General features: G+C 46.4%; 1 protein-coding gene across 13 annotated transcripts in view; it reads left to right on the plus strand.

Moving 5' to 3' along the window:
* The window catches only part of CACNA1E (calcium voltage-gated channel subunit alpha1 E), a 382,029-nt gene that overhangs the window by 62,853 nt on the left and 293,657 nt on the right, over window positions 1-25,519 (plus strand). For 12 of the 13 annotated variants that reach the window (XR_005361978.1, XM_038542200.1, XM_038542209.1 and 9 more), the window contains exon 2: window positions 7,549-7,815. Coding sequence is in view for 12 of the 13 variants with exons in the window: in XM_038542200.1 (XP_038398128.1) it covers window positions 7,549-7,815 (267 nt within the window). In the remaining variant the exon portion in view is untranslated. Of the gene's footprint in view, window positions 1-6,667; window positions 6,797-7,548; window positions 7,816-25,519 lie in introns of those variants that run through there. The other variant, XM_038542205.1, reaches the window with a different exon arrangement.

Consider the following 25,519-nt stretch of genomic DNA (forward strand, 5'->3'; position numbering starts at 1 on the left):
AAGTGTGGGGAAGGGATTAAGACCAGCAAGTTCAGGTTATAGCTCAGGCGCCTTCTCATCCTGGGCACTGCCTCCTTTGCTCTAGCACCTGACATCATGCCTGACACAGGGAAGGTGTTCATTTTATGTTTGCTGAATGAATGAATCAGACTGAACCACCCAGGCTGAGCAAGCTTTACAATGTGTGGGCTGTATTTTGTTTTCTGAGTCAAGAGGCCAAGGGGGCGGATGGATGGGCGTGCTTCCGCCGGTTGTTCTCACCCTTAGATACCAATGCATCCTCCACTCACCCCAAGCGGTCAGAGCTGGTGCTCTGCAGAGTCGTCCTGCTGCACTTTGTCTTTTTAAAAAATTAATTAATTAATTATTTTTACATTTTTAAAATTTAAATTCAATTTGCCAACATGTAGTAACACCCAGTGCTCATCCCATCAAGTGCCCTCCTCAGTGCCCGTCACCCAGTTACCCCATCCCATCACCCAACTCCCCATCTGCAACCCTTTGTTTCCCAGAGTTAGGAGTCTCTCATGGTTTGTCACCCTCTCTAATTTTTCTCACTCAGTTCCCTCCTTTCCCTTATAATCCCTTTCACTATTTCTTATATTCCACATATAAGTGAAACCATATGATGATTGTCCTTCTCTGATTGACTTATTTCACTCAGCATAATACCCTCCAGTTCCATCCACGTGCACTTTGCCTTGATCAGGACGCAAGGCTGGGCCCAGAGGATGGGTGTTGAGGTTCACTAAAGGGGCAAGGATCCTTGGACATCTGGGGCTAAACATTGAAGCTCCAAAAGGACTTTCCCAATAAGGGTTAATGTTTGTTAGGTTGAATATATTTCACTTTTGTCCAGGCTGAAAGTGACTTTATCTTAGGGTGGAGAAAAAGGACTCAAGTATAATACTAACATTTTTATGATCCTAGATTCACTGAAACAATAAACATACTGACTGGTTAATCAGTTCCATGCATGTGACGTTCCCTCCACAGCTCAGGCGTTCTTGTTCCATGCTACCGTTCCACATTGCTTCTCCCCACCTCCAGTGATATGTCTTTCAAAGGATCTCCCCTATTCTTTCCTTTTCCTGCCTGCGTCCAGCCAGAGGTGTATCTCCCTTCTCTGTTCTCACTCTCATTGTACACACTGCTATGGCGCACACATTACATTCTGCCTTGTGTAGAGCCCTTCCCCTCTCTTCAGATGTAAGCTCTCAAAGGCGTTGACCATGTCTAATTTATCCTTGAGCCTCAGAATCTCGAGAAAAATGCCTGGCACATTAAAGGGGTTTAATAAGTATTCGTGAAATGGGCTTATGTATGAATGAATAAGTAAACAAACACGTAGCTCTACCAGGTACCAAGGTCTTTGGGCTCTTTGGAACTGTGGTCTCTAATGTTTTTCCTTCTTCTCTCTTTTCCCCTATTTATCTCTCTGATCAAGTCCCAGGCACTTATATTTCTCTGCTCCTCTCTCCACCCCATACACACCAAAGTCATCCCCGGGCTGCACTTCTGCAGTCTGCTCCCAGAAACAGAAAGCTGCTAGATGCATGGTTTGCTCCGTGTTACTGTGGCCACAGCTACCACTGCTGAAATGTATTTAACAGATACATACATAGCACTTGTGTGCCAGGTACTCCTCTAAGAGCTTTACACAAATTAACTTAATCTTCATGAAAGCCCTGAGACAGGTGGCATGCTTTCTTAGAAATTTAACCCTTTGGGAGGATTTCTAGCTCAGGTTCATGCCTCGCCTCTCCAAGGTCCAAGATCCTGCCTATAACTGGACTCTCAAGCAAGGAAAGAATTATTTTGACATACAGTGTATTAATAGTAGCTACAGATTGTAAAGAGTCCTGAACTTATTATCAGGAAATCCAGCTCTGCTGTTTCCTACCTCTATGCCCTTGGACAAATTCTTGACCCTTTGTGCCTCAGATAATAGAATATGCCTCACAGTCCTGCAGCAAAGATGCAGTGAGATAACATTATCACAGTTGGCACCCAGGGACTATTGAGTTGTCATAAATGAATGGTTTTTAAAACATTTTTTAAGCGAAATTTGCACATCTATAGTTAGCTGGTAGAGTGTTAGAGCTGTGGGGTTTCTCAGGCATAGGTTTGAGAAATGCTGCTTCTAGGGATGGACATTACATAAGGATGTAAAGTTATGTTTCACCCAAGTAAGGGCTGTAAGGTATTGTGGAAGCCACCAGATTCCTAAGATGTCTGCGTTGCCATAATGCTCCTCTGCTCTGCAATGAATTTGCACATGGTCGCCTGCCAACTTTTTTCTTAAGAACCCACTCCCAAATCCTCTCTGCATTATGTTCCTCAGAGTACTGCTTTGCATAAGAGTCTATTTCTTGGAAAAGCTCAACAGGGGGAAAATAGAACAAAAGGGGCTCTGATAGCTTAACCATAAACTATCTGAGTGTAACTGGCAGTGGGGGAGGAAGGAATGAGGAAGCCAGGCTGGTGGGAGGGGCACATGCTTTTTGGATGAGGCTAGATTTGCAGACTCTGCAGTGATGGGCTGAAATCTCACGCGAAGATGGCCCAAGGCCTGACAGATCTTGGAGGAGCTTTATGAATGAGGGGAATAGGATAAGTACTTCTCCACTCATGCTGCTCATGATTATCCATGTTAGTACAAACTCCCAAGGCCTTCCTGGTCTGGGAGAGTTCAGCCCACTGGTTTCATTCCTTTTCCAAAGGAGACTCGAGATACTCTCTACAAGTCGCCTTCCCTCTTGTTTGGATTTTGGATGGTACACTGGAGTTGAGGGGCTACAGGGTGAAAGCTTTCATATTAAACCATCTATATGGGATTAATCTAGGAAAGTTTTTCACTTGCTTTCTCAGATCTTTTTGGGATTCGAGTTTGCAGGTCACTGGTTTCAGAAAAATATGCATGCAGAAAAACATTTGGTTGCTCCACGTTAACCATGTGTGTATATGTGTGTGCACACATGTATACTTGCAGCATGTTGACCTCGTGTCCAGTGTGTGGGGCTGTACTTTCCAAGTACTGTGATATGGGATGGTTGCATTGTGGTAAAATTTGGAGCTTGGACCTCAACAAAGTCCCACAGAGGGGTAGAGGGCTGGGGTTCTAAGTTCAGAGAGAGGTGTGCTAAGGGTGTTGGGCTGCCAGGTGCTAGGCTCACAGCGATGTGCTCACAAATGACCAGTAGATGGTGCTCGAACAACAGGGAAATATGGCTACCGTCCCTCCGCGGGCTGGAAAGGGATTTTAGGAAACCGGTTTCCAGTCAGTTCCGACCAAATGCTGATTTTCTACATTTCCATATGTGGGTCTTTAAGAAGACATTGGAAGGAGGGACATGGGAAGGAAAATAGGCACCAGGTTCCCTTATAAAGAACATTATGGCAATGACCTGACCTCAGGTTTTTTTCTATGGATTCCACTGGATCTTAAGGGCAGTACATGCGTTCCTAGGCTAGCATCTTCCCAGCAAGGCCCCAGGACAGGAGCATGTGGCTACTGATCCAATTCAATTTGAGGATGGGAAGCATAGAATTCCCATGGGCTTAGTGTGATTGAATAGTTTCTTCTCATGACAATGAATGCTTTGGAATTATACTATTACCATCCACAAGAGATTAGACTAGATGTTAGAAAGAGCCATAAAGTAGAAGTCCAAAGATGTGTTAAAGCCCAGGGAAAATTACTTAAGGTTTCTGAAACTCTGGTAATTTGTCCACCAAATCAGGGTCATAATACGTGGGTTGCCAGGCTGATCTCCGAGATTTGTTGTGAGGCTTATGTAACCTGAAAACTATTAAACACACATAAAATATGTTTAGCCATTGAAATTCTAGCTCTCTGGGAGCTAGGCGAATGGGGGCATTGGAGACGTTCATAGATCTCAAAGGTCTGAGGAGGTGTGACTGTGGGGTGGATAGTGGTGGTGGTGGTGGTGGTGGTGGTAGAGTATGAGAGTATGCCTCCCTCCCACCATTACTGCCCTTAGGTCAAGTCCATTCCTAAAGACTTTTAGGCCAGCATGTTTGCTTCTTTCCCCTATACCCCTCTCCCCCCGCAATGAAGTCCCCATTTATAACTTCCCTGCAGAGGTGTTCATACTCCAGCATAGTCAACATTATTCCCAACCCATGCATTTGTGATCCTATCTTCTCAGAAGGCAGGGAGGCAAGTGCCAACTTCACTGGGTCTTCACATTTCCAACTATAGTATTCTGTCTTGGGAACCTAGGTCTCTAAAGAATTATAGCAGCCACAGGGAACCCAGGACATTGTTGAGAGAGGAAAAGGAATTAGTACTGCCTCTCTGCTGAGTGGGTGACATTGAAGAACCAGATCTGGAGGCTCCAGGTCTTCTAAGAACCTCTTCTAGGAGGTAAAGCTTAGAGAGCGCTGCTTCCTCTGAGCATGAACAGACAGGCATACCACCCTGAAGCCTGCTAAGGCCAGGACCCAGAGAAAAGAGGTGAAGTTGTAATGTGAGGATGAGGTCTAGCAAGCATTCTGGCCAGTAGGGCTATAGAACCTTATTTATTTATTTATTTAGATTCAAGAAAAGGACACATTTTTTTTGAGGGGGGGGTCATCTATTTTGTCCATTATCATATCCTCAGTGCCAACAGTACCTGGTACTCAAAAATATTTATCAGATGATTGATTTGAATGAATTTTGTGCTATGGATTCACGGCCCTGCCTGAAAGCATGGGTTTGACCACTTCTGAAAGCCCTTTCTCATCTGCAGCTTACAGGGTTACTGAGACAGCCACTTGTGACCGTTGTGCATGACTAAACCGTCTGATGGTTTGTGGTTCACAGCACCACTTCCCCCTTTCACTTCTGACTAGGTCTCCAGAAAGAATGGTGCCCTCCAGTGAAGGCTGGGAGAGTGCAGTGTAAGGCAGTAACGTGAAATCAAAATATCATTAGAATGTACACACCTTGAATAGTAAATCTGGCCTGAAATGGGCTACCCTGAATCAAAAGGTCAGCACGCTGTCCCAAGGGCAGCACTGACACCATTCCTTTGGATTTCCAGTACCCCGGGACTGTCCCTTCACACATATAGTCACCTATGTTCTCACAGAGACCTATGTCAATGCGCCCATGGCCTGGCCACACATAGACACACACACATAGGTACACGTGTGCCTCTCCCTTGGATGTCATCACCCTTCCCATCAGTCTGTTTCACTCACCGGGACACTGCCTTTCATACACATGAAGCCACACTCACCCACGGATTCCAACCTCTGGGTTTTGGTCAGCCTCTTTGTTTCCTTCATCAGCCTCACCTCCCCTTCTCTGGCATTGCTCAGGTGGCGAGGATGTGGATAGAGCTGGGTGTGTTTTGAGGCTGAGGTTGCAAAAAGGAGATCAAAGTGTGTTCCAGCCAGTGTAGACATGGAAGGAGACAACTGGTCCTGTGCTCAATTCAAACCAGAGTCTACCTGTGGAGAAGGGCTTGGTTGCTAAACCTAGGGACTCTTTCTCAGGGTCTTGGAGCCCACCTTTCCCACTTACGCAGCTCAGATACAGTTTTATTCTTCCTTTAATGAGGTGGGTTTGAGGAAGTCAGCGGAGCTGACCTGTGGGTAAAAGTAGGGGTGGGTGGATCCCCCTGATTGTTAAGACTTTGAGAAAGGTAGTGTTAGCCCCAAACTCGCCATCGATGGCCCCAATAACCGGACCAGTCTTCCAGAAATGGATGCGCAGGGCTCCGCTGAAACGGAACCCAAGAGGCCTCCCCAGATCGCCTTTGCAGGGGGAGGCCAGAAGCTCCCAAGGGGAGCCGGCACCGACAGCAGAGCGCGGAGCCCCCAGAGGTCCTAGCGTGCCTCCCCGGGCCCGCGGGTTGCCGAGTGGGGCGATGGGGAGAGGGTGCTGTCTTCTCCGCTGCTCCCCGGGCAGCGCTCCTTGGAGACTGGGAGGCGAGGAGGAGCAGCGCGGGGGCCCCGGTGCGCGGCGCGCGGGGCGCCCAGGCTCCCACCGCCCTCCCGGGCGGGCACCGCGCGGGCCCGGCTCCCGCGGACGCCTCGGCGGGGACGGCAGGCGCGAGTGCGTGTGCGCGTGCGCGTGCGTGTGCGCCCCCGCCGGGCCTGGGCTCGGCGCTCCTGCGGGGACGGGGCCGCGCCGCCAGCTGCGCCCGCCTCCCTCCTCTCGCCGTCGCTCGGGGAGAGCGACTCTTGCTGGGCCGCTGCGGCGGCGGCCCGCTACCCGCTGGCTCAGCAGACCAATAGGCCGGACCAGCCTCGCTCCCCAGGCCCCCGCAGCCGCGGCGCGCCGGGGTCCTTCCGGCTCCATCCCCGCCCCTCCCGTCCCCGCCGGCCCCGCCCCCGCTCCTCCCGGCGCTCCGGCGCGCGCCTCGCTGCGCCTCTGCGCTCGGCTGGCTCGCCCCTCCGCGCCTTCCCCTCTCCTTCCCCCTCATCCCCCTCGGCTCCCCGGAGTGCGGCCGTCCGGGGGGCAGGAGAAAGCGAGCGGTTCAGGAGGAAGTTCGGCCCTTGGGCAACTCCCGGGCCAGGCCACCGCGGGCTCGCCTGCAACCTGTTCCTCCCTCGCCCCAGCGCCCGCCCGCCCGCTCCCGCTCCCGCTCCCGCTCCCGCTCCCGCTCCCGCCCTCGCCCCGGCGCAGCCGCGGATCGCTGTTGCATGCTGATCCGGGGAGGCGGCGGCGGCGGCGGCGAGCGCTCGGGCAGGATGCTGGCACTCGGGCTTCGCTGCTCTCTGGATGCTGCTCAACTTCTCTCCCAGCCGCAGGAGCTTTGAAGTCGTTTGTCCCTCTCCGGTTGGATTGACTTCTTATTTTGATATTTTGGGCGTTGCGGTTTGCGCAGGAACCTCAATATCGCTCTCCCCCCTCCCTCTCTGTCAACCTTTGGATGCGTCTGTGCTGGCAGATTTAAAGACCCAAGTCTTGGCTGTGGAATTTCTTAGATGGACTTGCCGGGGCTCGCGTTATAAAGCATGTCACCATAACCCGGTCCTTGTCTTTTTTTTTTTTTTTTTAAAGTTCTTTTGTTTTCATTTTTCTCTTCCTCCCCAACCCCCACCCCCAATAAATCACCAAACTGTTACCTAGCGGGCCGGTGCCTGCCTCTCTCCCAGAACTAGGTGGTGCGTCTGCCAGAAGAGGAGCTATGTTTGAAGAGCAGCCTACTCCACCCCTCTCCTCTTCAGTCCCCGAATGCCACCACACACTGGCATTTTGAAAAAAAAAATTGCCTCCAGAAACTGAGCACCCCCAAGCCCTCCCCCTGCTTTTTTTTTTTTTTTTTTTTTCCTCCTTGAGGAATGGAGCTTCGCAGAGGTTGTATTTAGATTCAACAGTTCAGAGCGGCGGGGCTGCTGCTGCCGCTGCCGCCTCTTCCAAGAGCTCGCGAGGCTCCCCGGAGGCTCCCCGGAGGCTCCCCGGAGGCGGTGGTCCCCGGGCTCCGTCTGGATGCGGCTCTGAGTCTCCGTGTGTCTTTCTGCTTGTTGCTGTGTGCGGGTGTTGGGCCGCGATCACCTTTGTGTGTCTTCTGTCTGTTTAAACTTCAGGATGGCTCGCTTCGGGGAGGCGGTGGTCGGCAGGCCGGGGTCGGGCGATGGAGACTCGGACCAGAGCAGGAACCGGCAAGGAACCCCGGTGCCGGCCTCGGGCCCGGCGGCCGCCTACAAGCAGTCGAAAGCGCAGAGGGCGCGGACTATGGCTTTGTACAACCCCATTCCCGTCCGGCAGAACTGTTTCACCGTCAACAGATCCCTGTTCATCTTCGGAGAAGATAACATTGTCAGGAAATACGCCAAGAAGCTCATCGACTGGCCATATCCTTTCTTGCCCACCATAACTCCCCTCTCCCCCTTTGCGTTTCTTTGGGTAAGGGTGGAAATCTAGCTTGGAATTCACCCCCCATCCCTCTCCTGGTGCCAATTTGCCCCTTTGTTGAAGTGCAGTCTTTACTTCCCTGTACCTAAGGGGCAAGCTTGGTGCTGTAGAGGCCAGTGTGGGCACTAGTGCTTTTCAAGGTAAGACTTTTGGTTTTTGATTTTTCCTATGTGGAAATCTCTAGCGTCCCTGGGTGCATGGTATTCCTGTGGCTGCCCATTTCTGGGCTGGGCTTTGTCTGATTCTCAGCACCCCCCCCCCCCCCCGGGCCCTTCATATAGAATGGGTTGCCCCTAATCTCACAATTTTCTTTCATACTCCCCTTTTCCTCTGTTAAAGCCACCCCCTCTGGCCCCCATCCCTACCAGCTGGGGAGACACCCGCACTATCTGCCTGTGGGGAAAGTCAAGGCTCCCTGAGGGACTTATCAGTTCAGAAGCTGTAAGAGTCTGGGCCAAAATCCTGTAGACAGACAAATGGATAAATAAAACAGCCATTTGGCTGGGGATCCAGCTAACTCTGGGGACTCAGTTTAAGTTCCAGTGTGAGTGGAGTGAATGAATGTGTCAGCGGAGGTAATCTCTAATGATACAGCCCAGACAGCTCAGAGTTGGAGTCCTCTTCTCAGCCAGAGAAGAACAGCTCATCGGAGCTCATGGTTTCCTTAGTCTGGGGTTGGGTGCTCCCCCCCCCCCCCCCCTCCCGCCTGCCTCTGAATGCGTGACCCAGCTGAGTGCTCTCCCAGTGCCCAAGATGCAGGTTAATCTGCTGGGCCTGAATTCTTCCGCTAAGGGCTTCAGCCACTGAGCCCAGAGGTGTGCAAGCAATCTGTCTCTCCCTGCCTCCAGGGGAACTGCTCTTCACAAAGAGCTGGTGGGGGCGTCTCTGACAGTGGCCGTGTCAGGGTGAACAGGCATGGAAGGAGCTTCTTTGCCGGTTTAATCAAGTGCACCAAATGCAGGCTGCTGATTAGGCATCTCGCTGCCTTGTTCTTCACTAAGAATTTGGGCATCTGGCAAGGTCTTTAGGAATTGCGGGTTGGTGGGGGTGGGGAGGGTGCTTGGTAGGAAGCAAGCCAGGGGGGTGGTGTTAATATGGGGGTAGGCTTGGAGACGTGGGACTTTGATGCTTGTGTTAAGAGATTTCTTGGGACGGATGCACCTGCAAAGGAGGCTCCTCCTCTTCTCTGTCCTCCTCTCTCCCCACCCCCACCCTCCAGGTGTGCAGCAGTGAGGCAGCTGGAGCTGCATTGGGTCTCTAGTATCAGTGAGGCACGTGGCTCGCTTCCCCCAGGGCCTGGGCATCTCCCTACTACCCCCCACCCCAGTCTCTGGCCTTCCCCTCCTTCCTCCCCTAGTTCCCTGCCTCAGCAGCACTGCGATTGGCTGGCGCTTGGTGCTTCTAGGCAGCACCCCTCATTAGAAACGGAGGAGCATCTCTAAGCAGATATTCTTCGGCTGCTGCTGCTGCTCAAATCCTCCCACAACCACCCCTGGCTGGGCTTCCTCTCTCCTCCTCTCTGCACTCTCCTTCTCCTTCCACCCTCCTTCCACCCCCCCAGAGTGATTCGGGGTCATTCGGTCCCAGAGTTAAACGTCTCCAGGGTGGGGGTATCGGGGAGGAGGAAGGGTCCGGTCCCCGAAGTCCCGCCTGCCGGTGCGCTGCACAAAGCGGACACATCCCCTTATGTTGCGTGCTGCGGCTGCAGACCCTTCTCTAGGCAGATCTCTACTGATTTCCCCAGCGGGGCCCGGCTCCCCCGCCGTCCGCCTTCTACAGTTCTCTAGAATTCCCCACCCTCCAGGTGCTGCTTTACTGTGCCCCTCTCTCAGGGGCATGTTTACTCAGACAGGCGCCCTTCAGTTTCCTGGCCTTAGACAAAGCCACCCGGCCGCGCCGCGGGTGGCACCGTGTGCCAGCAGCCATCGCTGGCACCTAGGACAGCGCCACTGGAACTCCCCAGGCGTCCGTGGCTCCGCCCGGCCGGGTTCAGCACCTCGGGCACCTCCGGCGGGGCCCGGGCTCCGGGGCTGGGAAACCAAGCAGGGTCCCTAGACCACGCGGCTGGTGCTATTCACGCTTTCTCTTCCGTTGCAAAGACACCGCCTTTCTACCAGGCGTTGCGAGCGAGCGTGCAAGGTGCGACAGCAGCTTTTACCCCGCCCTTCCCTCGTCTTGGGCCAAGATGGACCAGAGAGAGTCAAAGGAGAGAATAGCGAGTTGATTTCAGCAGCGGGACTCCGTGCCTTGGCTGACGGCCGGGTCCCAGTGGGCTCTTCTGTCCTCGTAGTTGGAAGTTTCGCAGTGGTTCTACAGCATGTAGGCTGTTCTAACAGTGTTCAGAGAACATCTGCTAAGGTGTGTAGAGGAGCCCGGTTGGAAAATTTAAAATGCACCACGTTTGCTTTTTCTCTCTTGGCTGTGCAACGTGACTGACAAATATATATATTCCCTCTGGTGGTGACATGTGGCAACATTGCGCTTCTGTGTGTCCTGCGTTTTCTCCAATACTGCATCTGAGAGCCTAATCTCACTTTCCTGACGACCTAGACATCCAGCTTCCGGAAGTCTCTCCCTTTTTCTTATCGGCAGTCAGTGTGAGCAGTGGTTACCTGAAAACTTGGGAGCCAGGCTGCGTTCAAACCCCGTTCCTTTCACCGGCTCCGTGACCTTGAAAAGTTACTTCCTTACTTTGTGACTCAGTTTCCTAATCTGTAAAATGAGGTTGATAATCCTGAGTTAGTGGGAGAATTAAATGAGGTTACATACGTCAGGTTCCTGCAACACTGCCTAATTACCCAGTAAGCGCTAGCTGTATTTTTTTTCTGCTATTATTGGGGGATTGTTTTATTTATTTTTTATTTTTTTAATAATAAATTTATTTTTTATTGGTGTTCAATTTGCCAACATACAGAATAACACCCAGTGCTCATCCCGTCAAGTGCCCCCTTCAGTGCCCGTCACCCATTCACCCCCACCCTCCGCCCTCTTCCCCTTTCACCACCCCTAGTTTGTTTCCCAGAGTTAGGAGTCTTCATGTTCTGTCTCCCTTTCTGATATTTCCTACCCGTTTCTTCTCCCTTCCCTTCTATTCCCTTTCACTATTATTTACATTCCCCAAATGAATGGGACCATATAATGTTTAATGGGGTCCTTCAGAAATTTCAGCAAAATTCTCCCAGAAGGGAGAGAGAGGTCTTAGTTTTAGGTGAAGGAAATCTTCTAAATTTTTGCCTCTCAGAGCAAAGAGCAACATCCCCATCACCTGGGGGCCTGTTAAAAATTCGGAACCCTGAGCCCCACTTCAGATTTACTGAATCAGAATCTGCATTTTAATAAGATCCCCAGGTAGTTAGTATGCATATTAAAGTTTAAGAAGTGCTTCTCTACTGTTTGTAAGGGCCAGGTATTGTTGGGGGGGGGGAAGGAAGATTGTTCAGAAAATGGGTTAAGACCTCTTGCTTTGAACTGATTTACAAACATGTAATATACTTGAAGACTTTGATTATTTGTGCACTAGTCTTTGAGACATACACATCTTTTATGGGCTGCAGAAAGTCACTGTGGAGCTAGGAGGAAATGAGCACTTCTTTGTGCTGTGTTAGCTTCTCTTCACGCTGCATAGTACTGGTCTGTAACAAATTGTCCTGAAAAGATCAGTTAAGGGAAAGGAATTATTTAATTTATACTTGTAGGACCCTCTGACTTCGGTGGGTGGTTGCGGTAATCTTTTCCAGTTATTTAATAGGGAAAGTCTAGTTCCTATGGAAAGAAATGCCCAAGATAACCCAGATTTGGCATGAAAGATGGTGGTAAGTTACAGCCCACTCTGAATGTGTTTCATTTTTCTTGGAAGCTACATCTGCATAGGGAGATAATTTTATTTTCTTATGGCACTCTTCTCTGCAGTGGATACCATAACCTTTTTGAAAATGCTAATCTGATTTAAAATGTGATATTACATTTTATATGATTCCTCCATTCCTTTTTTGCTCATCTAATAGATGGAACAAAAGGATTCTTTCTCAGGGAATTGCCTGCTCTGAATGTCATCGCACGTTCACTGTGCCATATGCTTACCAGCTCTCACCCTTCCATGCCCAGGCTCAGTTACTCTGTGGACACACACAAGGTCTCCCTCATGGTTTGTGAGATGTCCCATACTTCCTTCCCCTTTTTTAGGTCCAGAGGATGAGGGGAAGAAATGAGATGTCTGAGTTGGTGAATCTGTGCCATTGATGGGCAGTGGGAGATTTTTTCCCCCATTCATGGCGTGGGTCATCTCAGCAAGGGATCCCATGTTTCATGCAGAAATGTAGGGGATCTAAAGTAGGAAGATCAAACGTGTTTGCAGCTGCTAAGACGTCAAAAGGTTGAAAGCTCATTATAATGAACTTGTAGATATTCTTCTATGATTTCTTGTTGCAGAGAATTTTACTGTAACCTCAAAAAACTCTAGCTCTGGGTTGGAGGTTATGTGCTTTATTGTGGTAAATTTCCCACTGTAAATTGCCTATTTCTTTTGGAGGGTTTCCATGAAGATTACTGAAAGCTTTAGTTCTCCCATCTCCCATTTTGGCATAAACTTTTCTCCTGCTCTGGTTGCCTATAAATATACAGCACCTTGCAGGATAGTAGACTGTAATCTTGGCAAGAATTTCAGGTTTGATGTAACACTAATGGATCATGAGTCAGAGTGCCTCGATTAGGGCAGAGGGTGGCAGCTAACAAGGACAAAGTCTGTAATTATATCCTATGATAACATAATGCAGAAAGACTTCGCATCTTCCATGTACCTGGGCACAGATGCAGACGATATGAAGTGGGTAGTGACTGTAACTGGCCTTGCGGCTGCTAGAGAAAGCTCTTCACTTTCTGAGCCTCCCAGGACTGTCTCCACATTGTCCATGGACTTTGTCTTTGAAATGAGTTGTGTGTAATGTTTCCTCCTGAAACCAGGCTTTTGACTTGTTGTGGGGACCAGTTGTAATTGGGATGTAGCCTGGAAAGCAAGCTGGAGTGAAGGAGTTTGACAGAAATGAAATGACTGGAGGATGGAGACGAAAATATCTTGGACGTGATAGTTTTGTCTGTTGGTTTGCATGTCACCATTCCTCTACTTCCCTTCCCTTGCTTTCCCCACAATAGGTGGAATGCACACCATGAGTTAAAGGAGGAGGAGGGAAATAATGAGAACAGGTCTTTTTTCTCTTCTGAAGGATCCAGAGTTTGGAATGATTTGCTCCATCCAGAATTGCTGATCTCTTTTTGGCTGTTGCTGTATAAAATATAGGGTTTTTCCCCCCTCTCAAACTCTGCCGCTTTTCCCCCTCTTTATAGGAACATCTGGTTTCCTTCCATCTTCATGTCCTTAGTTAAAATAGAACAGAGCCAAGATTTGCTAAGCTGTCAGAACTCCTGCAAACCCTTGACTCCTTGGCTTCCACCAGCAGCCCAGTGGCCCTCCCTTCTGTTTGCAGGGCTGCCCAGGAAGCTGCAGGTTTCCAGTGCCCGGCCCTGGAAGCCAGCCGGCAGAGGCCATGCTGCTGGTCGAGCGCGGCTTATCACTGACTGCACAGATGTGACAGGAAGAGCCTGGACGTGACTGTGATGAATACTTTTTTATTAAAGGAGAGAAACTTTTTCTTTTTCACTGTCCCTTTTCCATCTTTCTGTATCTCTCTCTCTCTCATTTTTAGGTTCAGCCTTTGTGAATAATTCATTATATGTGTGGGTTTTCCCAAGGATTTTCAGAAAAGGAAGGTTATTTATCTACCTCTCTATATAAGCAAGGTCTCTTGCCGTGAACCAGCTTCACAGATGGACTTTTCCCACTACATCTTCTGTGTTTTGCAGTGGGACTGGGACGCAAGAGAAAGGTAGCGGGGGAGGGGGAAAGCTCTCTTCTAACATGCTGTTTCTTGCTGCTTTTATAATGACTGCCACCTACCCAGTCCTGTTACATTTGGGTGCCCCATCAATATGCAGCTACTCCCCTCTCTTCAGAGAACATGGTTAACTGAAGATATTTATGTCCGCGAGTACTTGTCGGCCTGGCTGCTCTTGTCATTGCAGGTCTTCATGCTCATAAATGCTGAACCACAGTGCTAAGGAGGCTTCTATAATTCTTTTCAAATTTCAGTGGGAATCCACTTAGGAATTCGAAGGACTGAGCAGCCCCTGAAGTGAATGTGTACCACTCCCCAATCACCTCTGACATCATCACCATGATGTGGCTTTTAAAGCAGTCTCCTTCAAGGAGGGAAAAAGATGCCAGTGACCCGTGGGAGCACTTCCCCTCCCAGGCATTCTGAACCTGAACAGCAAGGGCTTGTGTGTAGGCTCACCAGCATGTTTCCAGCATCACTCTCATTTAAGGACAGAAAGTACAGCACTGAGTTTTCAGGCTTCTCCAGCCTGGTGGCCTCTTATGTGTTAGTCCTACATTAGGGAGATGTCCATGGAGTATTTTTGCTTACTGAATAGCCCAGGTACGTTTACTTGATTTTCCATTCCCTGTATCTTTGGTGTGTTTGGCTGTCCACTCTGATGAACCCTACCCCCTCCTCCACCTCCACTACGTCACCATTTCTGGAAAGCGAGGAGCGGCCAGGACATGTGTCCTTAAGAGCGAGAAATGGGCCAGGTTAAGGAGAACCACACTGAATGACTCAAAAGTGTCAGTTATCCAAGACACTGGCAGAGCAGTGGGTACTTCTTCAGAGTGTCTTTTTTTATTGTACTTTGGGTTCCAAATTTGTAAGACTAAGCAGTTCCACTCTTAGTCCTCTTGAATATTTCCAAAAAAGAAAAAAAAAAAAAAAAACCTCATCTTTAAAGTGGTAGTTGATCCCCAAGGCAGGTGGGCGGGGCTTGGGAATGTGGTTGACTCCAGGCTGGCCTCCAGCTACAGGATCCTGTGGTCCAGCCAGTGAAGGGCTTCAGGGAGAGGCCCTGTGTGCCACCTGTGCCAAGTGTGGTCTTTTGCCTGTGGGTAGTTGCTTTGAATTACCATTACAACTCTGCATAATTTTGAGGCTGTATTTTTTGCTGTATTTGGTCGTGCTGCATTTGTGCTGCATCTGTTCCCCCCATCCCTGGAGAATTTGGAGAGCCTGTGTCAGATATATGCCTTCACTTTCTAAAGGCTTCTGCCATTAAAGCCTAGAGCAGGGTGTCTGTATAATCCCCTTCCCTTTAGAGAAGGGATGAAGAGGATGTGACTGACCAGTGGGTAGCAGATGATAGGGGAAAGGAAGAAACGCTCTGGTTAATGTCAAGAACTGAGGTTTGTGGTAATCAGACTCTGGTAATTTCTGTGGCTGAGATGCAAGGCACTGTGTGTGGCTCATCCACCCAGAGAAGAGGCTCTGAAAACCGGGACGGGAAGGAAAACTAGCCCTCATAAGCTTTTCTCAATCTTCGATGTGGCTGTATGTTTGAAGTGTTTCAAACTTTCGGTGCCTCTTTCTCAATTTCCACACCATCGTCTCATGGGGCTGGTCAGAGTCAAAAAGCATGAAATGGATTTTCAACAGTCACTCACCAGCGTCCTGGCAATTTCCAGCTGTGTGCTGTTGGGAATTGTTTTGCTACTATTTTGTCAGTGACTGTTCCTTCTAGCAGGTGACTGGAAGGAACATCAGCATCAAGGCTAATTCCTCAGTTTCTTTGTGCTGAAGTCATACATATGCACTGCCCATTTCATCTACATCACTGGTTCTTTGAAGCTTAGTGGGTCTCAGAATCTATGGAATGGACTTATTAAATACAGAGTTCTGGACCCTACTGCCAGAGTTTCAGATTCAGTAGGTCTGAAGCAGGGCCCGGGAATTTGCATTTGTCACAAGCTCCAAGGTGATGCTGATGCTGCCGTCCTCGAAACCATACTCCGAGAACCACTGTTGGGCATGATTTCATTATCTGCCCAGCAGTGCCTTCAGAGAAGGCCGGTTTTGCAAATCACTGAGGAGAGTCTCCAACCCAAATTTCTCTCATCTCTCAGCCTGAAGTCTTGCTGTTATCTTTGGGTTCAGGTAGTGAGGCTTCAGGATTTCTCTGTCAAAATGCAGATGATATTGGGAGCAGGGATATCATAGCTACTACGTGGCATTAACACCGTATAATTGAAAGCAGCCTCCTCCGAGAACCGGCATAGGACATGCCCCTAATTAATTTCCACACCTAGTGCAATACTGGCTCACACTGAGCATCCGGTACAATTTTTTTTAGATGATTTAATTAAGTGGTTACTATTGGTCAACGGAAAGCATCAGTGAAGTATCTCTTATATGCCTAGGGTTGCACTGACCTGGACCTATAGGACCAGGGGTAGCTGTGGGGTGGGGAGAGGAGGCTGCGAGGAGGTAGTGAGGACACTAGATGGCTGGTGGGGTCATTGCATGGGAATTTGGAAGTTGTAAAAAACAACCATGATCTATTTCACGATCATGCTATGGTTCACTCCAGTTTCTGTATTACCCAACACAGATAGTGAAAAAAGCACACAGTATTTGTTTTCTGGCATTTTATTATACATAATTCTTTATTAATTGGCATCCAGAGATCTGTAGTGTAATAACAATTCAGATTGGTTCCAGTGGCCCCTAGGCACCACAAAATGCCATAGTGTTTTCTGAATATCACCAATGAAGGATTCATTACACTGTGTTTGACATGATTTGAATGGTGTGTGCATTTTCTTGTGTTCAGAGTGTTTACAAATTATAATCCACATCGATTATTTAGAATAGTTATCACTTTTTTTGTTAAATTTTGTCAAATTAATCAAAGCTAGCTACACCAGATAACCAAAGAATCCCTGCATTGTTCTAGAAATCAGTCCTTTTAGCTTTAGAAATACTCTAGGACCTGGAGATGAATTCTGGACAGTTGTCGCATTGCCAGGTGGTGATTAGAACAAAGTCATAATTTTTAAGATGGATTGATAGCTCAGCAAACTTTGGATTTGCTGGGCAAATTCTCCAGCTGGCAAACTGGTATCACATCTGACTGGGTGTGCTTGTTTCTGTTGGCTGTCACTGAAAATGAGCCGTTAAGATTTACAAGAGAGTTACCAATGGTCATCTCAGGAAGAGTTTGACAGATTCTCTTCTTTCTTTCCCGACCTGACTGAATTCTGCAACTTTAGTGCCTTGGGTTGTTTCCATGTCCTTTTATACCTGTCCCATCTATTTTCTCAGTGATCAAGGTCAGGAGATGCTTGAGTTGAAACTGTTCTGTTGCAGGGTGATTGTCTTTAGATGCTTCCGCTATGGAACCTTAGAGTCAGGGATGACCTGAGTGGCCATCTCAATGATCCAGATGACTTTTTTTAGAGTACAGGGATTGCCAGGTCCCTCCAGTACAGTTTATTTGTTTTCTATATTGAGATCACAAATCTTATTGAAATCTGATTGGTGCTGGGCACCCATCTTTCCTGAAAAAAATACACATATAATTTGGATTCATTTTCGGGGGGTCCCTAGATTGCCATGCTGATTATGATGGAAAACTCCCACATTTTAGGGACAACTGGGTGGCTCAGCAGTTGAACATCTGCCTATGGCTCAGGTCGTGGTCCCAGGGTTCTGGGATCGAGTCCTGCATCAGGCTCCCCACAGGGAGCCTGCTTTTCCCACTGCCTATGTCTCTGCCTCTCTCTGTGTGTCTCTCATGAATAAATAAATAAAATCTTTTAAAAAGAGAAAATTCTCACATTCTGGGATGTTGAAATGCTGAACCATCAGGCATAGTTACTCCCAATCCAGCATCATATCCCTTAGATACAAGTATGACAGGAACTCTGTGTGAAGGAGCTAGTGAGATGTGTTTGCACTAGTGCATCAGCCAGACTGCCATGGTAAAATGCAAGCATTCTATCCAAAGAGCATTAATTCAATACAGGAGCTCTTTCTACATTAGCCTGATGGGTGGCCATCAAGCTTCCAGTGATGGGGTACTCTTGTTGTTAAGGTGTAGGACATTGAAATAGTCTTCCTTATAGCTTCCACCTGCTTGGTTTTTTTTTTTTTTTCCTGTTTCTGTTCTGTAAAGCAATACAAACCCAGTCCACTTCTCATTAACTTAAGGTCCTATGGCTTTGAGTAGTGCCATAGACCAGAACTTTCTGTGATGATGGATATGTTTTTATCTGTGCTAATATAGTAGCCTGTAGCCCCATGTGGCTTTTAAGCACTTCATAGGTGGCTTTTGTGATTGAGTACTAAATTTTAAATTGTATTTAATTTTAATTAATTAATTAATTTTTATTTTTATTTTATTATTATTTTTTTAATAAATTTATTTTTTATTGGTGTTCAATTTGTCAACATACAGAATAACACCCAGTACTCATCCCGTAATTTTAATTAATTTAAATTAAATAGCTACATACTATAGCTAGTGTCTACAGTATAGGACAGGAGAGGTAGAAAGAATAGATAATGAGTCAAGAAGCCTAAGTTCCTGTCTGAGCTCTGTAATTTGTTTGCTTTGTAATTGGGCAAGGTTTCCCTACCTTGGTGTCCAGGGCTTCTCATGCTCTACTCTACACATGGTAGCAAACTGCCTGAACCACAATAATCACTTTCTTTTCAACTGTTCCAATGGGCTACTAATGTCCAAAGGCACCAGATTCTGTGCTTTCTCTCTCCCCCTGACTTCCTGACTTCAAGACTATACTCATTAGTCACTTCCTTCCTGAAGCCTTCCTTGATTTCTCTTGGCAGAGTAAGACCAACTCCCTCCTCTGGGCTCTCATATGGCACCTGGTTTATTACTTTATTCTGACACTTACCACTTAGCTTTAGTACTGGTTTTAAATCCCTGGAAGGCAGTGGACAGTATCTATTAGTTTTTAAATTACTAGAACATAGATCAGTGCTTATTAACACTGGCATTTAATACATTTTGTTTAAATTAAAAAACATTTTTTAGCTTTTTTTCTTTAAAGAAGTGGCATTATATGTCTGACTTGAGATCTCTCATAGTCAGCTATAAACCCTGAATCTTTTATATAAACTGATGACAGAGTTAGTTTTCTTTCACTCTGTTCTCAATTTAATTTTTGAGTCTAAATTCAGGACTCAGTGTTTATTTCAAGTACATTTTATCTCCTTTTGGTGCAACAGTCCTTCCTATAGAGATCCTTTGCAAGTGGGGACAGGGAACTAACTTTCATTGAGTATTCACCAAACTTAAGACTCTCTGCATTCTATATGTCTGTCTATCTATCTATCTATCCATCCATCCATCCATCCATCCATCCATCCATCCATCCATCCATCTCTCTATCTATCTATCTGAGAGAGTGTATGCCCGAGTGTGTGTGTGTGTGTGTGTGTGTATGTGTGTGTATGTGTATGTGTATATAAGAGCAGCGGGGGTAGAGGGGCGGGGGAAGGAGAGGGAGAGAGAGAATACCAAACAGCCTGCATGCTCAGTGCACAGACCAATGTGGGACTGAATCTTACAATCCTGAGATCATGACCTGAGCCCAAATCAAGAATTGGAGGCCCAACTGACTGAGCCACCCAGGTGCCCCAAGACTCTCTGCATTTAAATAAAACAATAATCCAGTGAGATAAATAATATCCACATTTAAAATATAGAAAAACTGAGACTATAGAAAATTAAATCACTTGCCAAAGGTCACCACTAGTGAGCTCGAACCCGAATGGTTTAACTTCAAGATTTAAGTGATTTCTACTATATGGTGTCTTCAGACTCTGCTGTTGAATGAGTGAGCTCTCTATCCAGAGCTCCACATCATCTGCAGACTGGATAAGCATGTGCTTTATACTTCCATTTGAGTAACTGATAAAAATGTGGTTAGGATTGGGGATCTCCCTTCCGCTTGTCATTAGTGCATTGGTCAGTGCTCAATGACTGTTCAGCTTTTCTGCACTATTCTTTAGCCAGCTTATATTTCTTTATTCAGTAAGAATTTTATGCAAGATATCCTTGTCACATGCTTTGCTGAATCAATACATGCTTTTATGACTATTTCATGTCTATTTTAGGCTAGGATATAGTGTTCCACTTTCTCCAAAGTCCACACTAAAATATCATTTTCAGAGACTCACTTAGACACTATTTTATTTCTTTACTAGAAAATAGAAGTGTCGAAGCCTAGAATCTCGGCAGGCAAAGGGATATTAGACATCATCTAGTCCATTGCCCGGCTGGTGAAATCTTCACCTTACTGTTGGGATGTACCAGTCCCTGCTTGGAAGCATTAGAGTGTCAAGGTTAAGAAGCTGGTCTCTGGATTCAAATCTTGGTGCCATTTCCACAACTTTTAGCTGTGTGCCTCAGGGAAACTATTTAACCTTGCTGTGCTTCAGATTTCTCAAACATAAAATGGAAATAGGAATTTTACCTATAAGGTGTATTATATAACATTTTTGAGATGAGATGGGATAGCACACATAAAATGTTAGAACAATGTTGGCATGTAATAAGCCGTGACTACAGCTTAGTTGTTAGGATTTGGTTAACTCTGGGTCAATCAACATTAAATCTCTGCAGTTAAGCATTCTTCTAATAACACCATCTCCTTTCTTCTGACTCGTTTTTTAAAAAAGATTTTATTTATTTATTCATGAGAGACACACAGAGGCAGAGACATAGGCAGAGGGAGAAGCAGGCTCCCTGGGGGGAACCTAATGTGGAATTCGATCCCAGGACCCTGGGATCACAACCTGGCCAAAGGCAGATGCTCCACCACTGAGCCACCCAGGTGCCCCATCCTTTTTTCTGACTCTTGTCAGGTTTTAACCTGAGCACCGTCAGTACCATGTAAGTGACTTTGTGTTGGTTTTGCAACCTCTGTGAGCCTCAGAGATTTCAGGTGTGAGGGGGAAATCACCTTCTCTGTTCACCTATCTTGCAAGAATAATGTATTTGGAAGCTGTTTGTAAACATGATAAATGTTAATGCTAAGCCTTAGTGTTGATATATCTAACATTTATTGAGTATTTATGAGGTGCCAGATTACTGTGCTTAGTTTGTCCCACAGATTATTGCCTTGATTCCTTGTGGCAGTTCTATAAAGTTAAGTATGTGTTCTTTTTTCCACATCCACAGTGTGGGGATTACAGTGTAGAGAGGTTAACTCCCTTGCCCACCTACACAGCAAGTGAAAGCTGGAAGCCTGGCTCAGAGCTTGGGCTCTCAACCACTGCAGCTAGATGGTCTTCCCGGGAGCCTCATTTCCCATCTCAAAGTTACTGAGTTTACCTTTTCTCTAAGATAAGTTTTTAAAAGGGGATCCCTGGGTGGTGCAGCGGTTTAGCACCTGCCTTTGGCCCAGGGCGCGATCCTGAAGACACGGGATCGAATCCCACGTCAGGCTCCCGGTGTATGGAGCCTGCTTCTCCCTCTGCCTGTGTCTCTGCCTCTCTCTGTGTGTGACTATCATAAAAAATTTTAAAAAGTTAAGTTTTTAAAATATCTGCATCAAAATTTGTCTTTCTTTGTATATTTCTAATACCAATTTTACACTGATGTTATCCCCAAGGATACATCTGGATTTATAACCCAGAAAAGGTATCTTCAGGAGCAATAAGATGTGGGATTCTCCCAGGAAACTTTTCATAAAAGCAGATCAGATCTTCAGAACCCTCAGCCTTAAATAAACACAGCGAATTTCATTTTTGTTTGTACAAAAATGATAGCCATGAGTTTCAGATGGCCAGATTGATGGCATGAGGAAGGATCTGTCCTAGAGTCCCACCTTGGCCTCTGAGCAGATTTCCTTCTCAGGGGTTGTTGGCCTTCTGGCAAACTACTCCTGATCTGTTTGGGTTTCTGAGTATTCTGGGTCTCCATCTCTGTTCTGTTAGAGAAGGATTGAACTCCATCAACTGTGGAAGAAGATTCTATAAGAGTTAGAGGGATGTGAGGGAGGAGGAACCTCCATGAGTTGGTGCCTAATGAGTTTGATGAAGGTATTATGATGAAGGTATCCTATCCTAGTCAGATAGGATACTGGAGGACGTCTTCCCTGAGGGCACTGGCTACAGCTGTGGATGGGAGTGGAGAACTATGATTTACTACTTGGCTTCTGGAAACCAGGTGAAAGATTTGAAAGAAATTAAGGAGTGAACCTAAAAAATATTAAAGGAATTGCCTCTTGTCTCTGCTAACTTTGGATTGTGTTTGCATGTGTTTGTGAATAACTGAGCCATATGGATGTTACAAGGATGCATGTGTTCTCCTGATCTGTTGATATGAGGAGCAGTTGAAGGGCGTGGGCTTGTCTGGAGGTGGGATGGGTGGGTGGGTGTGGTAACACAAGGAGGGAGCAGGTCTGGGGAATATGGGCCCATATACATTTAGAGGATCTGAGCCTTTTGGCAAAATAGCACTCCCTTCTCAAAGAGAGTTATGTATGTATATATTTATTTATTTTGGGGATCACTGTCTGCCTCCCCCCCACCCAAGGTGAAGATGTTACATATTTTCTGAGTAACCTCTTTCCCTGGTGATGATTATAGAGTAACAGATGCCCACCCCTGAATGCAAAGGCTCACAAAGCCTGAGCTCATTTAGACTGTTACAAATATCAGTAGACAAGCTCAAAAGGGCAAAGCAAAGGAATAGATTGTGGGAAATGAGAACTGTCCCAACAGCTATACACACTTCCACTGTGAAAGAGGCTGGTTTCAGAACAATCCTGCATAGTCATAACGCTTGTCATCTTTCCTTTCTGTTACCTTCATATATATATATTTTTTGTATAATATGAGAGTAATCTATTCCTCAGTATGGTTTTAATAAATGCCTGTTGTGTGACATTCTGTATGTGTTTTAGAGACGTATGTATCCTTTAGTTCCATCTGAAGTGGACATTGTTGTTCTCATACTACAGATGATTAGTCCAAGGTTACAGGTAGATGTGATCTCACCAGTTCTACTGGTTGCTCTCTTTCCATTGTTGCACACTGCCTGCCTCAGGTCATACCAGAGACAGGCAGGCACTCTTCTCTAACAAAGCATCTTTTTAGGATGACTGTGAACTGCTTGCCTGTATCTGTAGCACCCACTGGGCATGAAGCTAAACCCATGGAAGAGTAAAGGATCAATAGATGGGAGAAGTGCAGAGATTCATCATCATGGTCATCATTAAATGGATCTGAGACATCTTGCCGTGTATCATAGAAATGCGAGCTTGGGTTGGAATTGGGGCATTTTGCTGTTTTGTTTTCCCTTCACCAAAAGCTCCACCGCCATACTTCATCATTCTGCAGAGGACCTTTGATTTGGAAATGCCAATTCTTCCTCTCCTTTCGATATTAGCATGTAAAGTCAATTTTCTTTTTTTTTTTCCAGCCCTCAAAGAAGTCTCTTGTTTCCTGGGATGCCCATAAGTTATTATGTGGACGAGTCAACTTTAATGACTCTTTCTTGAACTTTCATCTTACTGAATGCTTCTGCCTTTGCAGATTTTTAAGGAAATGGGAGTTGGGAGGACAGGAAGGCAATGGAAGACTCTCAGACTCTTACAGAGAGTGTAGAAAAGGCTTACAATGGACTTATAGAAAAGCAGCTTTACATTCACCCCCGGCCACCATTATGAAGATTCTAGCTATCTTTTAGTGAAATTTTTGGCCAACTCAGCTTGCAATGGAGCTCCTTGAACATATAGAAACATTTCCATTGGCTTTGGACACTTTCAAGGTATTCCTAGGTGTGCCAGGAGTTCCATTTTGGATGTTATTGTTAGATTTCCTCTTTAATAGCTTCACTGAAGATGGCTTCTCTCAATTGTAGTAATAGATAACTCCTCTTTTATTCTTTACTATTTTCCCATCTTATTGTCTGTTAGCACCACAGAATAATAGTTTATTGTAGTAACAGTGACCCAAGAGAAACTCTTAGTAAATGGCAATGCAGGAACTAGGACCCGGGGCTCCTGACTCTTAAGTCCAGGGATCTTTTGATCACATTTCCTTTTTTCTTTCCTTGGTACCCTTTCTCTGCTTAGTCATCTTCCTTCTAGCCCCTTCTCATCATTTTATTAGTAAGTATGTGTTTTGTGTTTGTCTTGGATTGGGGCATAGGAGGCTAGACATAGGGATTGTGATTAATAAGAACAGACTTAATTAAGGAGTGGGAATGGATAAGAGAAGGTTAATTCAAGAGAGGCCAACCAGCACTAATCCAACGAGAATGGGAAGCAGTGATTCAGAACAATGGTTAATGTTCTCCTTTCCCAAAAATTGTTGCTATAGAGAATCCTTTATGAGTTGCTGGACAACTTTATGAATTGATAATACTGTACTCAGTAGGTAATGGACTTCTCCCCAGTCAAAAACCAAGGCCATGTCTTAGCATATGGAAGAATGGATGCTCCCACAAGCGCTTATCTTGGAATGTTTTCTGGACTCTTAAGTGGCCTTAGGAAAGTTCCCTTCCTATCCAGACTCTACCTTAAGAAATATGCTCTTGAGAACAATTGAGTAGTTTGCAGATGGAGGAAGTAAATTCAAATAAAAAGATCCCTTTCCTTTAGAATACTCAGTTCAAGTCAAGAAACCGGGGAGTTTAATTGACTGTTCTGATAATAGATTCCTAAGCTTTTCAGGGTGTGGGACTATGAATCCAGAAAGGTTTGTAGTCCTGGCTCTGGAAAAGTCTCCCTCCACCTCAGAGCTCAGTTATCTACATCTGTGAAATGAAAGTAATGGGACTGTTAATAGAACTCTAAGGCATCTTCCGGTTCTTACCTCTGTGCTTCCTGGAGTCTAGTTTCTCCTTTTGTTATCTCACTTGAGTTGAGGATACCATTAGGTTTCATGGCCTCCAGCATCTCTGGCAGTATTCTTTACCCTTGCTGCATTAGAATCAGTGTGGGAACTTCTAGAAATGCTAGTGCCCAGATGGTACCTGAGACAAATCAGAATTTCTAGAGATAGGATACCCATATCCTTAATTTTTAAAAGCTTCCTAGGTCATTCTGTGTGCAGCCAAGGCCGAGATCCAATGATCTTCTAGAATGAGAGGTGAGATTTTACCTCCTTCAGGTAAAAAGCTCAGCTCTTAATATGTTTTTGTTCTCTTATGCTTTCTCATATGTCCTATGTTCTCCCATATGTTTTTGTCTCTTATGCTTTCATCGTGTGTATTGGCCGATTCCTCTCAGTTCTTTTGCAGGCCATGGTGAAATAGCAGGAGCCCCTGGGTATCCCAGACTTCAACCTGAGAGATTGAGGTGATTAATCAAGTATCATGACTCATGACACTGGCAAACCATTCACCTGTGCTGTTTCTGGCACATATCCAGCTGCACAGGTGCCAGCCTTCTTTGATCAGGGTGATGCTCAGACTTCATGAATGCAGGTCTAGCTAAGTGGACAGCTTGAAGGTGAGGGACAGAGTGAGTCATGGTGACCCAGAAGGCCCTTGAACAAGCGACTGAAGACTCGTTGAAGTTGCTTCCTATCCATTTGTTAACTCTTCATTAGAACAAGTGTTCATCCAGTTCAGTGATCAAATACAAGAATCTCCTCCTCGATATCCTTAAAAGTCTCCTGGAGACATAGAACTTGCAGTAAGTGGTGTGTTGGAACTGGCTAGGGCTAGCTCTTACGTGCTCCTTATGTGTATCTTTGCAACACTGTCAAGTTGGGAGCTTAA

Source organism: Canis lupus, chromosome 7 (genome assembly GCF_011100685.1).
Source record: "Canis lupus familiaris isolate Mischka breed German Shepherd chromosome 7, alternate assembly UU_Cfam_GSD_1.0, whole genome shotgun sequence".
NCBI lineage: Eukaryota > Metazoa > Chordata > Mammalia > Carnivora > Canidae > Canis > Canis lupus.